This window comes from Microtus pennsylvanicus, chromosome 11, assembly GCF_037038515.1.
Source record: "Microtus pennsylvanicus isolate mMicPen1 chromosome 11, mMicPen1.hap1, whole genome shotgun sequence".
Taxonomy (NCBI): Eukaryota; Metazoa; Chordata; class Mammalia; order Rodentia; family Cricetidae; genus Microtus; species Microtus pennsylvanicus.
In genome coordinates, this window is record NC_134589.1 from 13,265,049 (window position 1) to 13,287,331 (window position 22,283).

Below are 22,283 nucleotides of genomic sequence, written 5' to 3' on the forward strand. Positions count from 1 at the left end.
AAGTACACAAGAATGCTAAGCACTGGGAAACTGTACTTTAGTGTTTAGAACTTACATTACATTTGTCAAGAGTTAGGGAAGATTTTAGGGAGGTAAGTCAAGTCTAGCACACTTTAGCCTGAGCATGTAGCGTCTGCCTGTGTTCTGTGGGTAAACAGCACCATCCCTTTTTACTCTCAGTGCCTGTTTGGAAAACAAGCACTAGGTTATTTGTAGGAGGCAGGTGTTTCCTTACTAGTAAAATCATTTACTCTAGCCATTTCCTGATTTAACAGATTAGGACACTTCATCAAACAATGACGTTTAGTTTTATGGCCTATTATTTGTTTGATGTTCAAAGATCTGAAGACCAGGCAACAGCCACCAGAGATCAATAAAGACCATGAGATAATATGTGTGTGCTTAAATTAGGGACAGCATCTGACGCTGTTTCTTCCACCTCAAAGACTAGTGGGATGGTATGCTCCCATCCTGCTGCTTTCGCCCTGGCATGAGGAAATAATGTCATTCAGATGGCATTTCCTCCTTCTGAACAGATATTCAGAACCACATTTTATACGGAAAGTTATTGAATGTGCACACCTGTAACACCCTCCAAACAAAAGCCCTATACATCCCATTCAGCTATCCGGTTACACAGTCCAGGCCTCCGTGAGATTTATGTCAGCTCTTTGAGCTGTCAGAAGAATATTCCCTCGGGGGGCACAAGACATCAAATCTTCAAGGCTTGCGATCCCAGCAGGTTTAATAAAGAAAGAAGAACAGATGTCAATTTAAAAGGGGGAGACTATGGAATTAATTGTGAAACAAAAAGTGCCACACTGAGCAACCTTTTCTTTCAATATAAACAATATCAGTAACTATTGCAATATAAACAAATGCAGTTATTTTTCTTCTAGAGATTATTTTAAACAAGTCATGTTTATACTGAGAACCGCAAAATGGATTCTGGTTATTTTATTTAAAGTGAGGTCAATTGATAGCTCTTGGAAAGGGAATAGCTGCAGTCACCATGCCTAATAAAGAGGTTTCAGTCTCCTTTTAGAGGTGAACTACAACAGGAATTGCCAGCAGGTTAATGATAAAGATGGAATTATTACAGACACTTAGGCATTGCCTTCCTAAAACAATGCATTGACTCCCCTCTTGACCTCAGAAGGGAACAAAAGTCAAGATGAAAGTGTGGCCTCTCCATCTTTGTTTTGCATCTGCCTCCTTTCTTTCAGGTCACTCAGTTATCATGGTTCCTCATCCAAGACAAATCTATCTAGCAGCCAGTGTCACCTAATGTATCTCAGTGACTTTCAAACCACCACCACAACAGTAACTGAGGGATCTTACTGTCAGTTTTATATTGTCCTTGCTCCAGACCCCACAAAAAAGCTAAACAGTTTCCAATTATTATTTTGAAACTTGGACTCTAAGAACAGCAGAGCCTAGCAGGACAGAGCCCTGGAGCACAAACAAGCTTCTCTAAGGAGTCAGCTTGTCCCCTCAAGCAATAAAGACTTCTTCAGATCATCCTGCAGAACTAGAGCTGAGATATTGACCACAGGGTGGTTGGAACTACTTAACTATGCATACTATTTGCTGCCTCCCTCCCTCACAGAATGCTTTCTCTGACTAAGCCTAAAGCTCTTGTTCCTGCCCAGAACATGGGCTGGGTTCACTGAGCCACTTCTCCTGTTCCACCGATCATGTCTCCTTTGGTTTTCACTACTACTGGACTTTGCAGTGTGTTAGGAGGTAGCAAAGCCTTTATTCTGTGAATGCTGCAATGTGGGCTTTTACCCTAAGCTCCAATTACAAAACCAATTCTCATATTTCTTTCCTTTAGTCTAGTCCATGAGAAAGGTTGATAGCAGAACCTTGGTTTACTCAGTGGTTAAAAACTCAAGAAAACAGTAGAAGAAAAGGCTGTCTGGGTTTGTCTCTCCATGGCACACTTCTCAGGTGTGCCTTGCTCCTAGACACCAGTCCATCCTGTTCCACAGGCCAGCAGATCAGAGGAAAGTTGGCACAAACAGCAAGAGAACATTGGGCCAGAAAGGTGTTCCACAATGGAAGATAAGCCAGAGGTCTTCCCAGGGCACAGTGGATGAACAGTACACCCAGACTAGCCTAACCCAGTGCCTTACACACTAGACAAGACTTCCAGGTTTGTTTTTTGGTAAGTAAAATATTTAGGGAACTACATTTTTCAGCAATAGAAACTGAAATACTTCAATAAAAACTATTTCCTATTCCTATCCAGATACCATTTTTAGATATAAAATATACTAAACATCTTGCATTGAACTAGAATGAATAAAAAATAATTACAATTATTCATAATAAAAAATAAAAAGCACACAAACATAGATCAATACATAAGAAATCCTATTTTGCAAATGGTGACCACACTCTATCCTATGCATCTCTTGGCTGTGTTAAGCTCTTAGAGGGCAGAGTGCCTAACTATTCCCAGCCTCATTATATTAGCTAATAGGATGACTTGTCCAATGTAAGCTTTGAAAGGATATCTATTGAGAAACTAGTTGGACACAAAAGATCTGTTACAAAATGGATTGAGAATGCCACCATACATACCAGGGTTAGCTTTAGTTTATATATATTTTAATGGAAGGGTAAACCTCATTTTCTATTATATGCATATTTTATAAGTGGATTCATTTGGCGAATATTAAAATAAAAAAACTATCAATAAAACCTTTGTTACTTCTACTTTTACTTTCCATATCTTATAGTAAAACATTTCATAATTGAAAATTTTCAGTCACAAATCTGTATATTGCTATCTAAAGTATTAATAACCTTTTAGTTATTGCTGATAATAGGAATGTTAAAATACATTGATGAAAATATGCATGATTCTGACTACTAAGAAACTGTTAAGTTTAAGTAGTCAATGCTTTCACTGATTTAGGGTTTTTTGATTACATATTCAAAGTTTTTATTACATGAATGATACACAAGAATGCAATGTAAATCCCAATTACTTCAAACTTGTAGAAATAAAACATCAAAGTGTTTGTAAAAGCAGTTCAGTCAACGATGCTCTTCACTCATCCAACAGAACACAAAAATGGAGCCTTAATGTTGGTGTGAATAGTAACTGAACCAAAGACACTGTTCAGAAACATGAAAACTTTGATTAGATTGGTTAGATGAAATTACATTAGAAACAAATAATTCTTTATAAGATGGAATAAATACATTACTTTAATAAATCAGCTCCCCTTAAATGTTTAAGCTGTTATTTTAAATGCTATAATTTCCAATCAAACGTATTACCTTTTTCTCATAGGTATGTTTTAAATGGTTCCTCTCCATGTGAAACTTATTTTCTTTATCCTGTGAATGATAAATGATTATTTTTAATATGTTTAATATTACCTCTAATGACAATAAAATTAGTGACCCAATAAAAGCAATGAATGCACTTGACATCAAACTTCTCTTCAAAGTTTTGCATGTTGTTTATCACTAAGAGAGCCCTAAGCACCCAATTTTCTAAGTCACAAGAAGGGACAGCAGCAGGTTAACATTGTAAGACATAAACCTTAGCTGTATGAAGATGCTGCTGTCCTCAAGTACAAGAATCACTGTGACCTTTACGATTATTATAAGACTAGGAATGAGCAACTAAGTCAAAATGTCAAGGATATGAAGTTACTTCATATCCACATTCTTGATGCTCTTTGAGAGAAAAATAATGCTATGAGAAAAAGAGAAAGGGAAGGGAAGACAATGGAGTTTGAAAACTTAAAAGGGAAAATTTTTCTAAAATAATACATTTACATAAGACATTTTTCTACATCAAACATTTGATAGCATACTACACTAATAAGATGTAGAAAGAACAGCAAATAATGTATACATATTTATGTAATTTAATACATCCCCTAATCACACCAGTTATTGAGTGTATACCAAATAATAAACACTAGAACATAATTTTTAAAATATTTAACAAAGGGACTGGAGAGATGGCTCAGTGGTAAAGAGCACTGGCTACTCTTCCAGAGGACCCAGGTTCAATTCCCAGCACCATATGGCAACTCACAACCGTTGGTAACTCTAGTTCCAGGGTATCTAATACCCTCAAACACACGTGAATGCATGCAAAACACCAATGCACATAAAATAAATCTTTTAAAAATATTTAATTTATATTTAATACATTATTATTTTATACATTTAATATATCTTAATAATTTATATTAGATATCATTGTGGCATTTGAACAAAGCATTTTAGTAGAATGTCCTTCCCTCTCACATTCCCCGCTCCGCTGCTACTCATAGCCCTCCAACCCCGTTCTCACCCTGTGTCTTTACCTCTTTCATGCTCCAGAAACGCTTTTCCCAGCCCCAGCTACCTTTACCGTGCCTTGGTCTCCTTTCTTGTTTTTTAGGTTTTACCCACATTCCTACACACACAGATGTACACATTAAGGGCTAGGAACTACATATATATGAGAGAAAACATCCAGAACTTATATCTATACATTTAGGTCATCCTACTTGATATTAGAATTTCCAATTTCATCTACTTCCCTGAAAATTTCAATTCTTAAATCATTCAAGGTTTTATTTATAAACTAATCTCAAAAAAGAGACTTTTCAAATCAGCTGTCTTTTATTCTCTATGTCAGCCTCTCTAACTGTGAGGTGAATGCCAGGAGCACAACCAGAGATGACTACGTCCACAGGGCTTTTTCTAAGTTACTTTTTAAATTGACTCTCATTTCTGAACATAGATCAAGAAGGTAAAGGAACTGGGTCACTGATCTGGCTAACAAACAAGACTTACTTTTGCTTGCTGTTTCCTCTGAAGCTCTGACTCCTGGACCTGCTGTTTTAATTGACAGATGTTCTGTTCTAACTCTTCAATCACACCAGACGTCTGTGAGGATTGCAGAACAGAGAGCAGAACATTGACTTTTGTACCGTTCCACACTCTGGCTGACATAAAGCCTATCATTTACCCCTGAAAGTTCAGTCAGAATTTAAGTTATTTATAAACCTCAATAAAAGAATATTTTAAACATAATTTTAAACTTAAATCTACTTTAAGTATACTGCCTGATAGTCAATGAGCTGAGCAGTAACTAGAATACCAGTTGAAGACAAGAATTAATATTTTGAAGTAAAAATGTAAATTAAAATCTGTGTAGTATTTAAAGCTACGAAAATGTAACACTGAATTAAAATTCTATAGAAATTTTTAAAAGTTAAAAATAAGAATAAAATAAAGCAAACATTTCAAAGTAACACCACTGTATGTGTGCAGTAGCACTTCAGGAAGCTTTTTTTCAGGATTCCTTCTTAAAACTTCAGAGTTTACCAGGGCATGTGTTGAGCAGAACCAGGCTATTAAGTGCTGTGTCAGCTAAGAGACATTCAGTGTTTTCGGTGTTCTAAACAGCAGCAAATGTTTTGAAGTCTTGTGATTTCAAGAACAAAATGTAAAAGGGGCTAATTTCAAAAGGAAATGATTGGCTGCTCCATCGCTGTCCACTGCTGAACACTCATGAAATGTGGTTACCCACACGTACAGTACCTTAGAAGCTGAAAGTGCGTGCTCTTGTTTTAGAAGGTTTATGTCGGAATCGTATTTGGTTTTTAATAATTTCACATTTTTCTCATAATCATTTGCCAGATGTTCTTTCTCTTTATGTAGTATGTTACGCCTAAAACAGTAGGATAAAAAATAACTTTCTATATTTTTGGAACCATTCTCTAAAATGGATATCTTAGTCAACTAAATTCAAGAATATTATCTTTCAATATATGAAGTAAGTATCCATATTTTCATCAACAGGTTTCAAACATTATGTTCTAAAATACGTTTAGAAATGTGTAAATACTCCTATTTAGGTGGGACCACCCTAAGACTTACTGCACAAGTGTCTGACTCTATATTTATAAGGTCAGTCAGAGCACTGTGCCCCACAGACACTGACTCAGCATTACCTTGTCTTTAGCTCCTGGAGTTCACTACATGTTATCTGGTAGCATCTCTCAAGCTCCATTTTTTCTTGAACCAGTTTCTGCCTCTGTAAATTGCTGTTCTCTGCCTCCCCCGTCAGCTGCTGGACACGGCCCTCCAGTTCTTTGATCATGTGGTTCTGAAAGAACAAGTCGTTAGGAAAGTCTCTAACTAGCTTTTCAAGTATGTGGACCAGTGAGCACTCTGAAGAAACATATTGCCTATTAGAATATGAAAGTCAAAATCAATATTAGAAAAATATAAATCTTTGAACTAACCAAAACTTGTAAAAATCATTTTTTTACCATAAAATTACCAGCATGCTTACACATATTCAACCATTCACTCATTCATGGACTGTTTACTAAGTCAGACAATTTTCCATGTGAGCAAAGAAGACAAGGCCCACTCCTCAGACAGTCCCCAACCCCACTCTGCCCCTCATTATAGTTTAGATTTGCCCTTTTCTCTCACAGTTTTAATAATGCTATTTCAAAATTAAATCCATAACCCTCTATATTAATGCCAAGAATACCACATAACATATTCATGATTAGCAAGTATACAGAAATGTTTTATCCCATAAATTCTTACTCATTTTTTCTGTAATGGTTTTTCTATTTCAATTAAAGCTGTTCTTTATTTTTCTAAAGCATCATTCAAATAAATTGCCTCTTTATTAATTGGTATTTAAATTATTTTGAATTCATCATTTTGGCAGGACTAGTTTGAAAGCCCAAACAAAGGTGCTTATAAACTTCTAGATGCTTCATTCAACACAGCGCCAGACCAGCATTAGCCGAGAGACAACTGGTTTCCATTTTTACAACTACACTTTTAATAAGTGCAAGTAGGAGAGCTTAGTGTGGCATTTCTTTTCTACTGTTTCTCTATGGCACAGAGTTAAGACAAAGTTTAAACATTACTGTTAAAAACCAACACCTTTCTTCATTTTTACCTTTTCTTCATTATAAAACTGAACAGAAAGCCGGGCGGTAGTGGCACACACCTATAATCCCAGCACACAGGAGGCAGAGGCAGACGGATCTCTGTGAGTTCGAGACCAGCTTGATCTACAGAGTGAGTTCCAGCACAGTCAGAGATATACAGAAAAATCTGTTGCAAATATATATGACGTTATGTCTAATGTTCTCCAAACTACCCTGGCTTCCTATAGTAACTGTGTGATGGAGGTGGGTGATGTATCTTATCTGTTGTTTTCATTGGTTAAGTAATAAAGAAAACTGCTTGGCCCTCTGATAGGATAGAATTTAGATAGGCGGAGTAGACAGAACAGAATGCTGGGAGAAAGAAGGTGAGTCAGTGAGTCGCCATGATTCTCCCATTCCAGACAGATGCAGGTTAAGATCTTCCCTGGTAAGCCACCTCGTGGTCTACACAGATTATTAAAAATGGGTTAGATCAATATGTAAGAGCTAGCCAATAAGAGGCTAAAACTAATGGGCCAAGCAGTGTTTAAATGAATACAGTTTCCATGTAATTATTTCGGGTATAAAGCTAGCCAGGTGGTGGGACGCAGCCCGCCGCTCCAAATTACAACTGTGTGACACAAGAACTAGGACTCTTCTGATCTCCGATGTGAAGTGGTAGAATCAAGGGGATCTGTATTCCTTCTTTCTGGGAACTGATGAAAAAGAAAGAATAGGAAGGAACCCTAGAACTGCAACTCCACCTTAGTGACCCTAGCGAGGAACTTCTATTCTCGAGGGCATGGCTTATAGAACACCACTCTCCCATTAAGAACACCTAAAAACACAGAAATAAATCTTAAAAAAAAAAAGCAAGAAGGTGTTAGAGGAGGCCCAAGGCAGATTGGATGTAGGGAAGATGAAGAACCACAAAAGATGAGTTAGAATTTGCTAAGTTGCCCCCATTTTTTAGTCTAGAAAATACCTAGAGGTATTTTCTAATCTTGGAGAATGAGTGAGGACTGGACAAGAAACTCAAAGCAGAGGGTGGCCAACTTGAGACAGCAAAAGCTCTGAGAAAAACACTGCACAAAGTGAGGGTTGGGTCTCCTTGTCTCATATATAAAGATAGGAGTCAAGAATTTCAAAGTCAAGACAAATATTACCCAGACTAAAAGAAATAAACGAGTGGTCTTTATAAACTGCTAGAAAATGACCAAAGACATAAACCAAGACCAAGGGGGTGAATTACTACAGATAAACCTACAGACTTTGCTTAAGGTCTAACAACTGAATGTCGTGAAGAGAAAAAAAGCTCAGAGACAAATACAGACTACTTTTTTTTTTAAGATTTATTTATTTTGTATACAACATTCTGCCTTGATGTATGCCCGCACGCCAAAGGGCGCCAGATCTCAGTACAGATGGTTGTGAGCCACCATGTGTTTGCTGGGAATTGAACTCAGGACCTCTGGAAGAGCAGCCAGTGCTCTCAACCTCTGAGCCATCTCTCCAGCCCCCCAGACTACTTTTTTTTTACAAGAGAAAGAAAAAGGATGAGAGGAAAAGAAATCCACTGTTTCAGTGAAGAAAGTGGCAGACATCAAAACAGTATTGTGATCTCAGATGTCCAGTGTTACTGGAGATTAATAACAAAGATAAAGTGAACTTGAAATGTTAATTTGGGCACTGATCAACTGTTAAAATTTCACGGAACCTTAAAAGGTAACTGTGAGCTCAAGATGTAGTCGTTCCCTGCACCTGCAATATAAAGCAAGTGCTCACAAGTGGCTCCTTGTCATTTTCCTATAAATGCCACGGTTTGAACTGGTGGCCACTTCCTTGGACACCTGTAGATTCTGTAAATCCCAAATACTAACAAGGACCCTGGTGACAGATACGCACACGTCCTTACTTGTCTCCATTCATTTGAAACTACTGTTTATGCTCCAATAAGAGGATAGCAAATGTTGGGGATATGGAGAAATTTAAAATCTTGTATAATACTGGCAAGAATATTATACTGAGAGAAGTAACATGGTCCCAAAAGACAAATACTGTATATTCTCTCGTGCAGATCTTATACTGGAATGTTTAGATGAATGGACTTAAGTTGGCGTGTCAATAAGAACCAGGACAAAGGACCATGAGAGGTTACAGGGGGATCAGTGAGGTGAGGGTAGTGGGAAGACTAGACAAGGAAACACTTAAAGGAGGTGTGGGTAGGATCCCCCTCATCTTCTCATCCCTCACGTCTGCCCTCTGTGCTTGCAACCTTCCCCCCAAAACAAACCAAATTTAAAAGAAAAACCAAAACCCACACAAAACAAAGAAACAAAACAGAGAGACAGACAGACAGACAGAAGAATCTTGTCTGGGTGCCGTAGGGTGACCCACTGAGTCGCACAGTTTACCCTTGAGTCTATAGTCATCTGTACTAAGTGTTCATTGCCACAAGTCATTGGTCTGGCTCTAGGCCTCTGACTTCACCTATGATGCCACCACCACTGATATGAGCTCTCACTGGGGCTCTCCCTGGATATCCTTGGTTGTCCTGTGTCCTGGAGATCCTGTTGTTTTAGATCTCATCCCCTTTACCAGCTCTAACAGTTCATAGGTGAGGTATGTTGGGGTAGGCCAACACATAGGCCTGGTTAGGGTCTGTGATGGCGTCCATGGCCTGTGTTAGTACAAGAGGTCTCTGGAATCATGCCCCACCCTTCACTGGCCCTGGGATTGCTGCTCCTACCACTCACTGGATACTACAGTCAAAGAGCTGGCCTTGCCCCCCACACTTGGGAAAGATGGCCCTATCTCTCAGCACAGGCATGCACATCACCTGAAGAGCACACTAGAGTTGAGCCTAAGAATGAGAAAGCAGGAGAGCTGCCCCCTCTCCCCTCCATGTGGTGGCATAGGTGGAAAAGATGCCTCACTCCCACCCCTTGCTACATGTGACAGGCAAAAGAGCTGGTCCTAGATAGTTTTATGTCAACTTGACACAAGGTAGTTATATAAAAGGCGGGAACTTCAATTGAGAAAATGCCTCCAGATGTTCCAGTCATAAGACATTTTCTTAATTAGTGATTAATGGGGGAGGGCACAGCCCACTGTAGGTGGTACCATCCCTGGGCTGGTGGTTCTAGGCTCTATAAGAAAGCAGGCTGAGCTGGGCAGTGGTGGCGCACGCCTTTAATCTCAGCACTCGGGAGGCAGAGACAGGCGGATCTCTGTGAGTTCGAGGCCAGCTTGGTCTACAAGAGCTAGTTCCAGGACAGGAACCAAAAAGCTACGGAGAAACCCTGTCTCGAAAAATCAAAAAAAAAAAAAAAAATGAAAAGCAGGCTGAGCAAGTCATGAGGAGCACGTCAGTAAACAGCACCCCTCCATGGTCTTTCCCTGTTTGAGTTTCTGTCCTGATTTCCTTCAATGGTAAACACCAATGTGTATAAGTCAAATAAATTCTTTCCTCCCCAAGTTGTTTTGGTGATGGTATGATATTTTGATGAAATAAAAACCCAGACTGAGACAACTATAACACACAAAAGTCTGTACATAAATAAACACATATAGTTTAAAGAGATTTCCTTGTCTGGGATAACAATGCTCTCTCCAATAGATAAAACCTATCTAATAAAACTCCAACTCTAAGCGTGAGAGTCCCTCTTTTGTGTTGCTGGTCATTTTTACCCAAGAGACTCCCAAAACATTATATACTGCTGCTCTTGTCTTTGATTGTTTCCCCAGAGGTAGAAGGCAAGTCTCTACAGTCGAAGACACCATCCATTTCAGCCCAGAGGCTCCTGAGCTGGTGCCAACTTAAATGGCTCCTCTCCAAGGACTGGTTTTCATGGTCCAGAAAGAGGCTTGCAAGCTTCCAAAGCAGGTAAGAACCCCTCCCCCCCAAACAACCATGACATTTACAAACCACAACAACTACCAGCAGAACACTGTAATGTTAAGGGTGCAGTAGTGGTTAAGAATACCTTAGTTGTAACTGACGGCTCTCTAACTGACTTAAGACTCACTCAACAAAAAGGAAACCATGCCTGATACTGGAAAACCAACCAACTTCCCACGGCTTGTGCAGTCATGGACACTGGAGAGCCTACAACTACGACTTCACTAACCCAGCGTGATTCTGGCTACATTCTAAATATTTGTCCTTATGCCCACAGGTAAGTGTAGTCCTCATCCCTCATCAAGGATATATCTTTCTGCAACAGACAGAGACCATTACAGAAAACCACAATCAATCAAAATGCAAAATTGTAGAGCAAAGCCTCAAGAGGACATGAACTTGAAAGGTGGCAGGGCTAGTACAAGGGAGGGTTTGGAGAGGAACAGAAGTTATATCTAAAAAATAATTAAAAAAGAAGGCCTATAGGTGTGAATAAAGTACCTTAAGAACAATAATATTTGGCCAAAGTCATCTTTAAAAAGAACATAAAGAGCTTAAAGGATATAAAATAGTGCAGCCCTAAAACTAGGATAAGAAACCTGAAAGAAAGGATGCTAATGCAACATCCTATTTCGCAGGCTCTAGAAGACAATATAGGGGAATTTAGTGGTATACAACAGAACCAGGGACAGGTTCTGGGACTACAGGAAATGAAAGGTTACCTTAGATACACATTATAGCTTCCCACATTGGGAGCTTCTGGCTGGCAATTGGTTGCACTTATTAAAGTGGACACTGTTTATAAGCAGAAGTTACTATAGGCATTAGATTAGAAATTTAGTTTCTGATTATGGGGAAATTTGAATTTGGCATATATAGAGCAAGAGATGACAGAGAGGGCAACTGAGAGGTTTTTGGAAGAGTTCAGAGATGAGGCATCAATGGCCTGGACCCAACTCGTAGAAACAGAAGAGAACAGGAAAAGTTTCAGAGAAATAAAAACACGATTCCAAAAAAAAACTAAATAAGCAAGAAGTGAAAAAAGTACCAGTCTTTCTGGTTTGACTCTAATGTGCTACGAGATTGATGAAAAAGACTAGAATTAAGAAAATATATTTTAAAAAAGAGAAAGTTGTAAAAACTACACGATCTTGGTATGAAGTACTATAGATACGATTTCAGTAAGTCTTAGGAAGTATGGGTCTTTATTTCCAACCTCTAAGAGATTAATAACATAAAATGCAGAGTAGAGGACCAGGGATACAGTTCAGTGACAGGTCACTTGCCTACACTCAGTTCCTAGCACAGGATAAAAAACACCACTTAGGACTAGAGATAGTGTTTTAGTATTTGTTTAAAAATAGAAAGTTTTATCTATGAGACCCCTATTAGAAATTTACTGCCAATGTCAAAATACATTGACAAAATAGACAAAATTACAATAAATGGCCATAAAATAAAACAAGACTCAACAAAAAGCAAAAATGTTAAAAGCATAATAATATAACAGAGGACATTATTCTCCCTGACAGTCTGGTCTTCCATCCTAGGCAGGTCTTGAACTCTACCTGTCTTAGTTATTAAATCAGGAACTTCTCACAAACTCTGTGCAGCACTGATGAATTCTCAATTCAAACCTGTTCTTTCCACAATTCTCTTCACTTATTATTATGTACAATGAAATCTGAACATGCAGTTTAAAATTCAATATTCAGAATGCTTCAAAGTTCCAAAACCAGAATGAAATCTGACAATGACCTCTTAGATCTAAAGTGCACTTTTCTTTCCAAATAGACAAAAATAAAAATTCTATTGTGAAACAGATTTATCCATTTGTATACTTACAGATTTTGATGTCAAAAGTGGTTCTAGAGCAACAGAAGTATAAGGATGAATTTTTTTATTTTATTTATTTTTTTTTTTTTTTTTGCTTTTTCGAGACAGGGTTTCTCTGTGGCTTTGGAGCCTGTCCTGGAACTAGCTCTTATAGACCAGGCTGGTCTCGAACTCACAGAGATCCGCCTGCCTCTGCCTCCCGAGTGTTGGGATTAAAGGCGTGCCACCATCGCCCGGCTAAGGATGAATTTTTAAAGTATCTGGAAATCTGGAATAGGTTTGTCGACACCTACAGTTACTGAAGCCTCCCTCTTGTGCTACACTGCTCTCCAGTTCTATGTTCCTCCCACCATTACCCCACACCCTTAAAATCCATCTCCACATATCCCCAGACTTCCGCTTGAATGAACTGGGAAACTCACTAAGCTCTTTAGTAGTTTAGTGTACCTTCTCATGGACTGCACTTTCTACCTCCCCACTAAGGGCCTTTAGCCTTCAATCTGGTTATAGGTCTAGAAACACCTATGGGTGGGTCCTGAGGGACATCAGTATTATCTTTACTGGACATTTTTAATGAAATAAAATTAAGTAAAAAGATTATGTCAGCATAGATGGCCGATAGTAAAAGTAATACTCTTGCAAGCAGGTATACATCTTAATATGTGCTTATGTATGTTTTGTACACAGCTTTTAAATTTAGTCCATGGAAGAATTCTGCTAAAAAAAAAAATCATAAACCTGTGTCTTACAGTAGCAATTCTCAAAATTCAACAAATTCCTGAGACCCTTTGATTCTCGGTAGGTCAGCAAGTTCATATCTATTTTTAAATTACATGAAGACATTGATGTTTGTCTATGCAGTTTCTAGAGGTGACACTATATGAAATCATAATAGAATAAATGTAAAAGTGAATGAAAACCCAGTCACCTTCTATTAAGCCAGATGTTAAGATTGACAAAAGTAAAAAGCAATGACATAAGTCATTCAATTTCTTTTCTTTGTAAAATTTAATTTGTTTGTATATATTTATCATGTATGCAGATATAATAAAACATTTATATTTGGTACTCAGACTGCAAGTATTAAATATTGTTACTTATGTTCATATGCTATGGTTTAACAGTTTTATTTTATTTTATTTTAACTATGGTAAAACCCCAATATGACAGTAGACACCTGTAATATCAACAGCCAGGATGCTAAGGCAGTAGATGTTTAAGTTTAATGCCATTCTTGACTATAAACTGAAACCTTCTCTCAAAAAGCCCCAACAAATAAATAAGAAAACCCAGCAGCATAAACAAACAGCAAACAGCATGTATCAGCCATCCTGTTGTCGTTAGCTGATGATGAAAGTACCAAATTCACCCCTTTGAAAACCAGTTTCTATAAGAAATAGAAAGCACCAGAATAAGTATGTCTTTCTCTTTCATAGACCTAATTATTTACTTTTCAGTATTTTCAATCTTAAAGTGGAAACAATTAAACATAATTTTTTACCTACTGTTCTTCACTGCACCTAACATACAAAGAGATACTAAAGCCAAAGTCCAAGACTTGTAAGTAATGTGACTTTGTTATCTGTTTGTTTGTTTGTTTGTTTGTTTGGGGCAGTGCTGGAAACTAGACCCAAGGCCTTCCACAGTCTAAGCAAATTATTTACCATTAAGCTCAATTACCAGATGTAAGTGTATTTGAATGGAAACAGAATGTTTTCAGAATTAGTATGAATCACTAGGTCACAGAGGGTCTCGAATGCAAAGACAGTTGGCCTCACACAAAGGCTCTATGAAGACACTGGCACAGATCCACACAAGAACACCTGCTGATGACATAGCTTACAGCCGGGAGCCAAAGAATGTCAAGGACTGCCTACCCCCAAAGGAAGTCAAAAGAGGCAAAAAAGGATCCTTCTCCCACAGCACCTTCAAAGACCACAGGTTCTGCAGACACTGAGTTTTACCACCTGGTTGGGAACTGTTAAGGCAATGTATCTTTGCCATTCTAGGTCATCTAAATTACAGTCGTTTATTATCCAGTACTGAGTAATTAATATACCTATCACAGTACAATGTTTATGTTTGTGTTTTTTAATAACAATGCCCAGCATTAAACTGACAATAGAAGCAATTTGCTAAGAAGAATATATAGGTAAATTATTGTGGCAAATATTAATCAGTGTCTTTCTTGATAAAAGCATTATTAACAGGAGGGGTTTATACATTTTATATATTTTATATGAATTTTTATTTAGCTATAGAGAAAATTAAATGATATTTTCAGGAAAATAATTCTAAGTTGGAATAATTATATGAAACAAAATAAATTAGACTTAGAAAGAGAAATACACTATATCTTTTTCTCATATGCAAATCCTAGATTTTAGTGTGGGGATGTGCCGTTGAGTGTACATGTCCATGTGTGTGCATTTGGGCATGTGTGTGTTTGTGTGTACTGTGTAAGAAACAGCAGGGAAGGAAGAGCTCTCGAGGCCGGAAAGAAAACAGGGGACTGGAACACATGTGAGAAGAGGGCAGCAGGGCTTTGGGAGAAGAAGGAAAGGGACAGCAAAAGGAGATAAGGGATGAGGGAGAGGAGTGGGAAGGCGACAAAGAATAACAAAATATGCATGAAATGCCACCCTGACACTATCTATGGGCTTGTTTAGGCAACGAGCAAAATAATGACAATAGAGAAGCAGCTTTTCTTCGAACTGTAACTTTGCATACCTTTTGAAATAAGAATAACTTTGTTTTCAAAACTACAATTGCCAGGTCTCTGTGAGTTTAAGGTCAGCCTGGTCTACAAAGAGAGTTCCAGGACAGTCTCCAAATCCAAAGCTACACAGAGAAACCTATCTTGAAACCCCCAACAAAAACTATGATACTATGATTTCCATCAATATTTAACATTTCATATAAGTTCTAGTCAACGGACAGCAGTGAAGTAAAATACTTGTTACATATGTTTAAAAGGCTAAAATCCATGACAAACACGTATAGCAAAAATGTATCTCTTAAAAATATTTATTCATTTACTTGTTTATTTATTTAATTGATGTGTCTGGGTGTCTTATGTACATGGATGCCTGTGCACCACATGTGTGCAGTGTTGTGGGAGCATTCGACCATCTAACACTGCAGTTACAGACAGTTGTGAGCTTCAGTAGAGCAGCCAGTAACTTACACAAGTCCTCCGTATGACAATGAGGAAGAATGGGAACTCAAGAACAATCGCAGTGGGTTTTTGATCCTACTGCATGTACTGGCTTTGGGGGAGCCTAGGCAGTTTGGATGCTCACCTTATGAGACCTGGATAGAGGTGGGCGGTCCTTGGGCTTCCCACAGGTCAGGGAACCCTGATTGCTCTTTGAGCAGATGAGGGAGGGTGACTTGATCGGAGGAGGGGGAGGGAAATGGGAGGCGGTGGCGAGGAGGAGGCAGAAATCCTTAATAAATAAATAAATTTTAAAAAAAGGGAAAATAAAAAACACAGTCCTCGTGGTAAAAAAAAAAAACAAGTGCTCTTAACCATTAAGCCACCACTCAAGCCCCCCAAAATAAGTAACTTTTAATAATAATGTCAAAAATATCATAAATAATATTCTGAAAAAGATATTTTCCAAACCCTATTTCTTTATGGATGTGGGGAGTTAATTCTAAATATAACCATCAAAGGAAAGGGTTCAGGCAGGACAGTTCTGCTCAATAAGGAAGATGGACATGCACACTGAGCATCAAGAGTGACTATAAGCCACAGTAATGATGTCAGCTAAGGCAGAGAAACTAGGTAGCTGTAAACCATGGAGAACTTCATTGAAGGGAAGTTACATACACAACAGCCAAGGCAGATCAAGAGAGAGGAAGAAGGACTCAGAAGTGAAACTAGAAAAACAAGGGTAGTCATGCACATGAAAACAATGAGATTAGATTTTAATCAGTAGTCACAAAAAAATAACAGGAAAGATTAAAGACTCCTGTTAAAGAACAATTTAAAAACCTTTAGTAAAGCATATATATAGGCGAAAATCCTGCACTCTCAGTAAAAAGCAGGACTTGTGTGGCAATGTGCAGGTGATACTTGCACTGAAGACTAGCCATAGCCACATAGTAAGTGCCAGACCAGCCTGAGATGGGTAGAGCAACCTTGTTTCAAAAAAGGAAAGGAAGGGGAAGGAGAATGGGGAAAATGGAAGCAGAAGAGGCAGGTAAATAAGAAGGAAAAGGAAGGATATGAGTAGGGGAAGAAAGATGGGAAGATAAAGAAAGAAACAGAGGGAAATCAAGATAAAGGGAAGGAATAGGAAAACTGAAAAGAGATGAAGAACAAAGAAGAGCGAAAAAGGAGTGGGGCTAGAGGCAGGGAAATAGGCAGGAGAGAAAACACAGAAAGACAGCAGGAATGAGGGTGGATAAAACTGATGAAGTTAGGGCTTCTTTCATTGAAAGATTACCTCTCTCTCTATTATTGGAACACTATCTCTCTCGAAAGTTATATTCCTTTTAGAATTGGTGAGGCCTCCATCTTACATATGGGAAGCTGCCAATGGGCCTTTTCAGGAGTCTCTAAAGTGAGGCTCACCATTTCCTCACGACTTGAACAAACTCTTAGTTTGCTTTCTATTGCCAAGATAAAACACTAGGACCAAAAATGGAACGTGGAGCCAGGAAGTGATGTAGAGGCCATGGAGGAATGCAGCTAACTGGCTTGCTCTTCACACCTTGCTCAGCCTGCTTTCTTATACAATCTCAGACCGCCAACCCAGGGCAACACCATACATAGAAAAGTGGGTTCTCACACATCATTAAGAAAACAATCACAGGCTTGCCCATAGGCCAATCTCATAAGGAGCATTGATATTCCTTCTCTCAAAGAACTCTAGCTTTTGCCAAGTTGACATAAAACAAAGCAGCACAAGCTATTGTTGACCAATAAAAGAACTTGATCTCCTGCTTTCCCAAATCCATATCAGAATAACAAACCAAAGGGACATGAGTCCTCAGTCCAAAATAACTGAGACCTGTGGAAGCTATATTGAAAGACAATAAATTTATTTTTAAAAAGCAACGTAATTGTGATGTGGGATTTCCCTCTATATGCTATGATTACGATTGAAGAATAAAGGAACTGCTTTGGGCCTATCGCAGAGCTATAGGGGAACAGAGCTAGGCCAGGAAAACTAAGCTGAATGCTGGGAGAGAGAAGGCAGAATCAGAAAGAAGCCATGTAGCCACCAGAGATGGACACTGGAACTTTACCCAATAAGCCACAGCCATGTGGCGATATACAGATTAATAGAAATGGGTTAAATTAATATGTAAGAGTTATCCAATAAGAAGCTAGAGCGAATGGGCCAAGCGGTGAGTTAATTAATACAGTTTCTGTATGATTATTTCAGTTCTGGGCTGCCAGGACAAACAGGCAGCCTGCTACTACACAATTGTCCAAGATTGCTTTCTGTCACTGTGATAAACACCATAACCAAAAGTAATACAAGAAAAAGGGGTTATTTCAGCTTATACTCCTAGGTCACAGTCCATCACTGAGGGAAGTCAGCTCAAGAACACAAACAGGAGGTAAAACAGAAACAAGAATGTTGGTTATTGGATCACTCATTAACTCATGCTTAACAATTCTTATATACATAAAACCTACCTACTTAGAGTCAGTGCAACCCATAAAGGACTGGATCTTCCCACATCAATCATCAATCTACACAATTTATCACAGACACGGTCACAGGACAATCTGATCTAAACAATTCTTCAATTGAGGTTTCTTCTACCCAGGTGACTCTAGAATATACCAAGTTGACAGTAAAAACTAACAAGGACAATAATATATATCATTTTATGGTTCATAATATATAGTACATTATAATAGTCTAAATATAGTTAGAACAAATAGATCTAAACTAACAAATATATTCAAAATGCTATTAACAAATTAACTGGTGAGAAGGGATTTTTTTAGAGTCAAATGAAAATACTTGACATGAAAAAGTAGTTGAAATAAAAAGTAAAACAGACATAATACGCAGGAGCAAACCTATTAAAGGATGAATTGATGAGGGTAGAATCAAAGAAGCTTTCATAGAGAGAAATAAAGAACAGTAAGAAACTACAAGAATAGAAAACACAAAATAAGACCTAAGAGACAGAATGAAAAGCTCTTTTTTAAAAAATAACTTTTATGAATACATTTCTCATAACAAAAGAAGGAAAAATATTAAAGAGATCAAAACAATGACAAATGCCATTTCTAAAAGCACTATAGAGACATTTAGCATGTGATGTGGGATTCTCTTCTGTATGCTGTGAATACCATTCACTAATAAAGAAGTTGTTTTGGGCCTGTGATAGAGTAGAGCAGAGCTGCTGAGAAAAACTAAACTGAATGCGAGAAATAAGGCAGAGTCGGGGAGAAGTCATGTAGCCCTGAGGGAGATAGTTGCTAGACTTTACCTGGTAAGCCACAGCCACATGGCAATACACAGATTAATAGAAATGGGTTAAATTAAGACATACGAGTTAACAAATAAGAAGCTAGAGATAACGGGCCAAGCAATGGTTTAATTAATACAGTTTCTGTGTGATTATTTCGGGAGTCTGGGTGGCCAGGAAACAAACAAGCAGCCTCTTACAATAAGCATGCATAAACCCTGGGGATTTGCAAGTATTTAAAACTATTTATTCATTTGGGAAGAACTAGGGACCAAAGTTTTTCCTAACATCACCTTATAGGCATGGCCCCCCTGTTTTCTGGCATTGAACACTGAGTTAAAAAGTCTAAAAGCATCTTGATACTCTTTGTCTCATAAGCAACTCAGTTTTTCATTGGGAGGAAGTGGTGCTTTACAGCCTGCTACCCAAAGGGATTCGGAGGCTCTGGAAATTCTGTTCACCACAGCCAGCAAACTACGGTAAACTCTGAGACTGTTTCTTCTCTCCAGAAGATCACCAGTGTTCTCCTGGAGTTTTAAGTGAGACGAGCCTGTGCTCCACAAGCTGGAAGAGACCATCCACCACTGCTGTCTGCTCTTGCTTAGTCGCTCAGTTTAAAGTTGCATCAGGGGGATGATGGTTCTGATGTGTTCTTGGATTTGATTTACCAGTATTTTGTTTAGTATTTTTTGTATCAATGTTCATGAGTGAGATTGGTCTGTAGCTCTCTTTCGTAGTAATGTCTTTATGTGGTTTGGGTATCAGGGTAATTGTAGCCTCATAAAAAGAGTTTGGCTGTGTTCTTTTTGTCTGTTGTGTGGAACAATATGAGGAGCATTGGTATTAGTTCTTTGAAAGTCTTGTAGAATTCTGAGCTGAAACATCTGGTCCTAAGCTTTTTGGGGGTGGGAGACTTTTGATGACTGTTTTTATTTCTTTAGCAGTTATAGGTCTGTTTAATTTGCTTATCTGGTCTTGATTTAATTTTGGTAAGTGATTTTTATCCAGGAAATTGTCCATTTCCTTTAAGTTTTCCAATTTTGTGGAGGACAGGTTTTCAATATATGACTTGATGATCCTCTGTATTTCTCCATGTCTGTTGTTATGTCTCCCTTTTCATTTCTGATTTTGTAAATTTGGGTGTTCTCTCTCTGTCTTTTGGTTAGTTTGGATAAAGGTTTGTCTATTTTGTTGATTTTCTTGAAGAACCAACACTTTGTCTCATTGATTCTTTGTATTGTTTTCTTTGTTTCTATTTTGTTGATTTCAGCTCTCAATTTGATTATTTCTTGCCAAGTAGTTCTCCTGGGTGAGTTTGCTTCTGATGTGGGAGTGTCATATATCAATCTGTTGATTTCATTGGTTAAGCAATAAAGAAACTGCTTGGTCCTCATAGGTTAAAACATAGGTGGGAGGAGTAAACAGAACAGAAGGCTGGGAAAAAGAAGCTGAGTGAGGAGTCGCCATGATTCTCCCACTCCAGGCAGATGCAGGTTAAGATCATTCCTGGTAAGCCAGCTCGTGGGCTACATAGATTATAAGAAATGGGATAGTCCAGGTGCGAGAGTTAGCCGAGAAAAGGCTAGATATAATGGGCCAAGCGGTATTTAAAAGAATACAGTTTCCATGTAATTATTTCGGGTATAAAGCTAGCCGGGTGGCGGGAAGCAGCCCCGCCGCTCCTTATTACAACATGCTTCTATTTATGTTCTAAAGTTTTCAAATGTTCTGTTAATTCGCTAGTGTGGGATTTTTCCAGCTTCTTTGTGTAGGCATTTAGTGCTATAAATTTTTCTCTTAACACTGCTTACATTGTGTCTCATAAGTTGGGGTATGTTGTGTGGTCATTTTCATTAAATTTTAGGAAGTCTTTAATTTCTCCCTTTATTTCTTCATTGACCCATTGATGATTCAGGTGAGCATTGCTTAATTTCCATTTGTTTGTGGGCTTTCTGGAATTAGTTTTGCTGTTGAATTCTAGTTTTAAGCCATGGTGATCTGATAAGATCCATGAGTTTATTCCACTTTTTTTTGTATCTGTTGTGGTTTGTTTTGTTACCAAGTATGTGGTCAATTTTTCAGAAGGTCCTATGAGGTGTTGAGAAGAAGATACATTCTTTTCTGTTTGGATAGAATATTCTATCAATGTTTGTTAAGTCCATTTAAGTCATAACATCTGTTAGTTCCCTTATTTCTCTGTTCATTTTTTGTCTGACTGACCTGTCCAGTGGTGAGAGTGGAGTCTTGAAGTCTCCCACTATTAGTTTAATGTATGATTTAAGCTTTAGAAGTATTTCTGTTACATATGAGGGTACTCTTGTATTTGGGGCATAGATATTCAGTGTTGAGATTTTTCTCTTGATGGATTTTTCCTGTGACTAATTTGAAATGTCCTTCTTTGTCTCTTTTGATTGATTTTAGTTTGAAGTCTATTTTGCTAGATATTAGAATAGCTACACCAGCTTGTTTCTTAGGTTCATTTGATTGGAATTTTTTTTCCCAAACCTTTACTCTGAGGCAATGTCTGTCTTTGAGGTTGAGATGTGTTTCTTGTATGCAGAAGAAGAATAGATTCTGTTTTTTTTTTTATCTAATCTGTTAGCCTGTGTCTTTCTGTAGGTGAGTAGAGTCCATTTATATTAAGAGATATTAATGACTGGTGATTACTATCTTCTGTTAATTTAGTTTTTGTTGGTGGTGATGTAATTTGTATGTTTTCCCCTTCTTTGGGATTTGCTGCTGTGAGATAATCAATTGTCTGTGTTTTTGTTGATGTAGCCAACTTTCGTGGGTTGGAGTTTTCCCCTTCTAGTACTTTGTGTAGGGCTGAGTTTGTGGCTAGATATTGGTTAAATCTGATTTTGTCATGGAATATCTTGTTTTGTCCTTCTACAGTGATTAAAAGTTTTGCTGGGTATAGTAGTCTGGGCTGGCATCCATGGTCTCTTAATATCTGCATAACACTTGACGAGGACCTGCTGGTTTTCATTGTCTCCATTGAGAAGTCAGGTGTAATTCTGATAGGGTCTGCCTTTATATGATACTTGGCCCTTTTCCTTTGCATCTCTTAATATTCTTTCTTTATTCTGTATGTTTAGTGTTTTGATTATTATTTGGTGAGAGGACTTTTTTTTTTTGATCCAGTCTATTTGGTGTTCTGTAAGCTTCTTGTATCTTTA

The 22,283-nt window shown here is 38.0% G+C and overlaps 1 protein-coding gene across 6 annotated transcripts in view; it reads right to left on the bottom strand.

Annotated features, from left to right (window-relative positions):
• Positions 1 to 22,283, bottom strand: part of Cep112 (centrosomal protein 112) — a 387,025-nt gene that overhangs the window by 265,508 nt on the left and 99,234 nt on the right. For all 6 annotated transcript variants that reach the window (XM_075990285.1, XM_075990287.1, XM_075990288.1 and 3 more), the window contains 4 exons: positions 5,979 to 6,133; positions 5,566 to 5,695; positions 4,816 to 4,908; positions 3,295 to 3,354 (listed from right to left, as the gene is read on the bottom strand). In XM_075990285.1, coding sequence (XP_075846400.1) covers positions 3,295 to 3,354; positions 4,816 to 4,908; positions 5,566 to 5,695; positions 5,979 to 6,133 — 438 coding nt within the window. The remainder of the gene's footprint in view (positions 1 to 3,294; positions 3,355 to 4,815; positions 4,909 to 5,565; positions 5,696 to 5,978; positions 6,134 to 22,283) is intronic.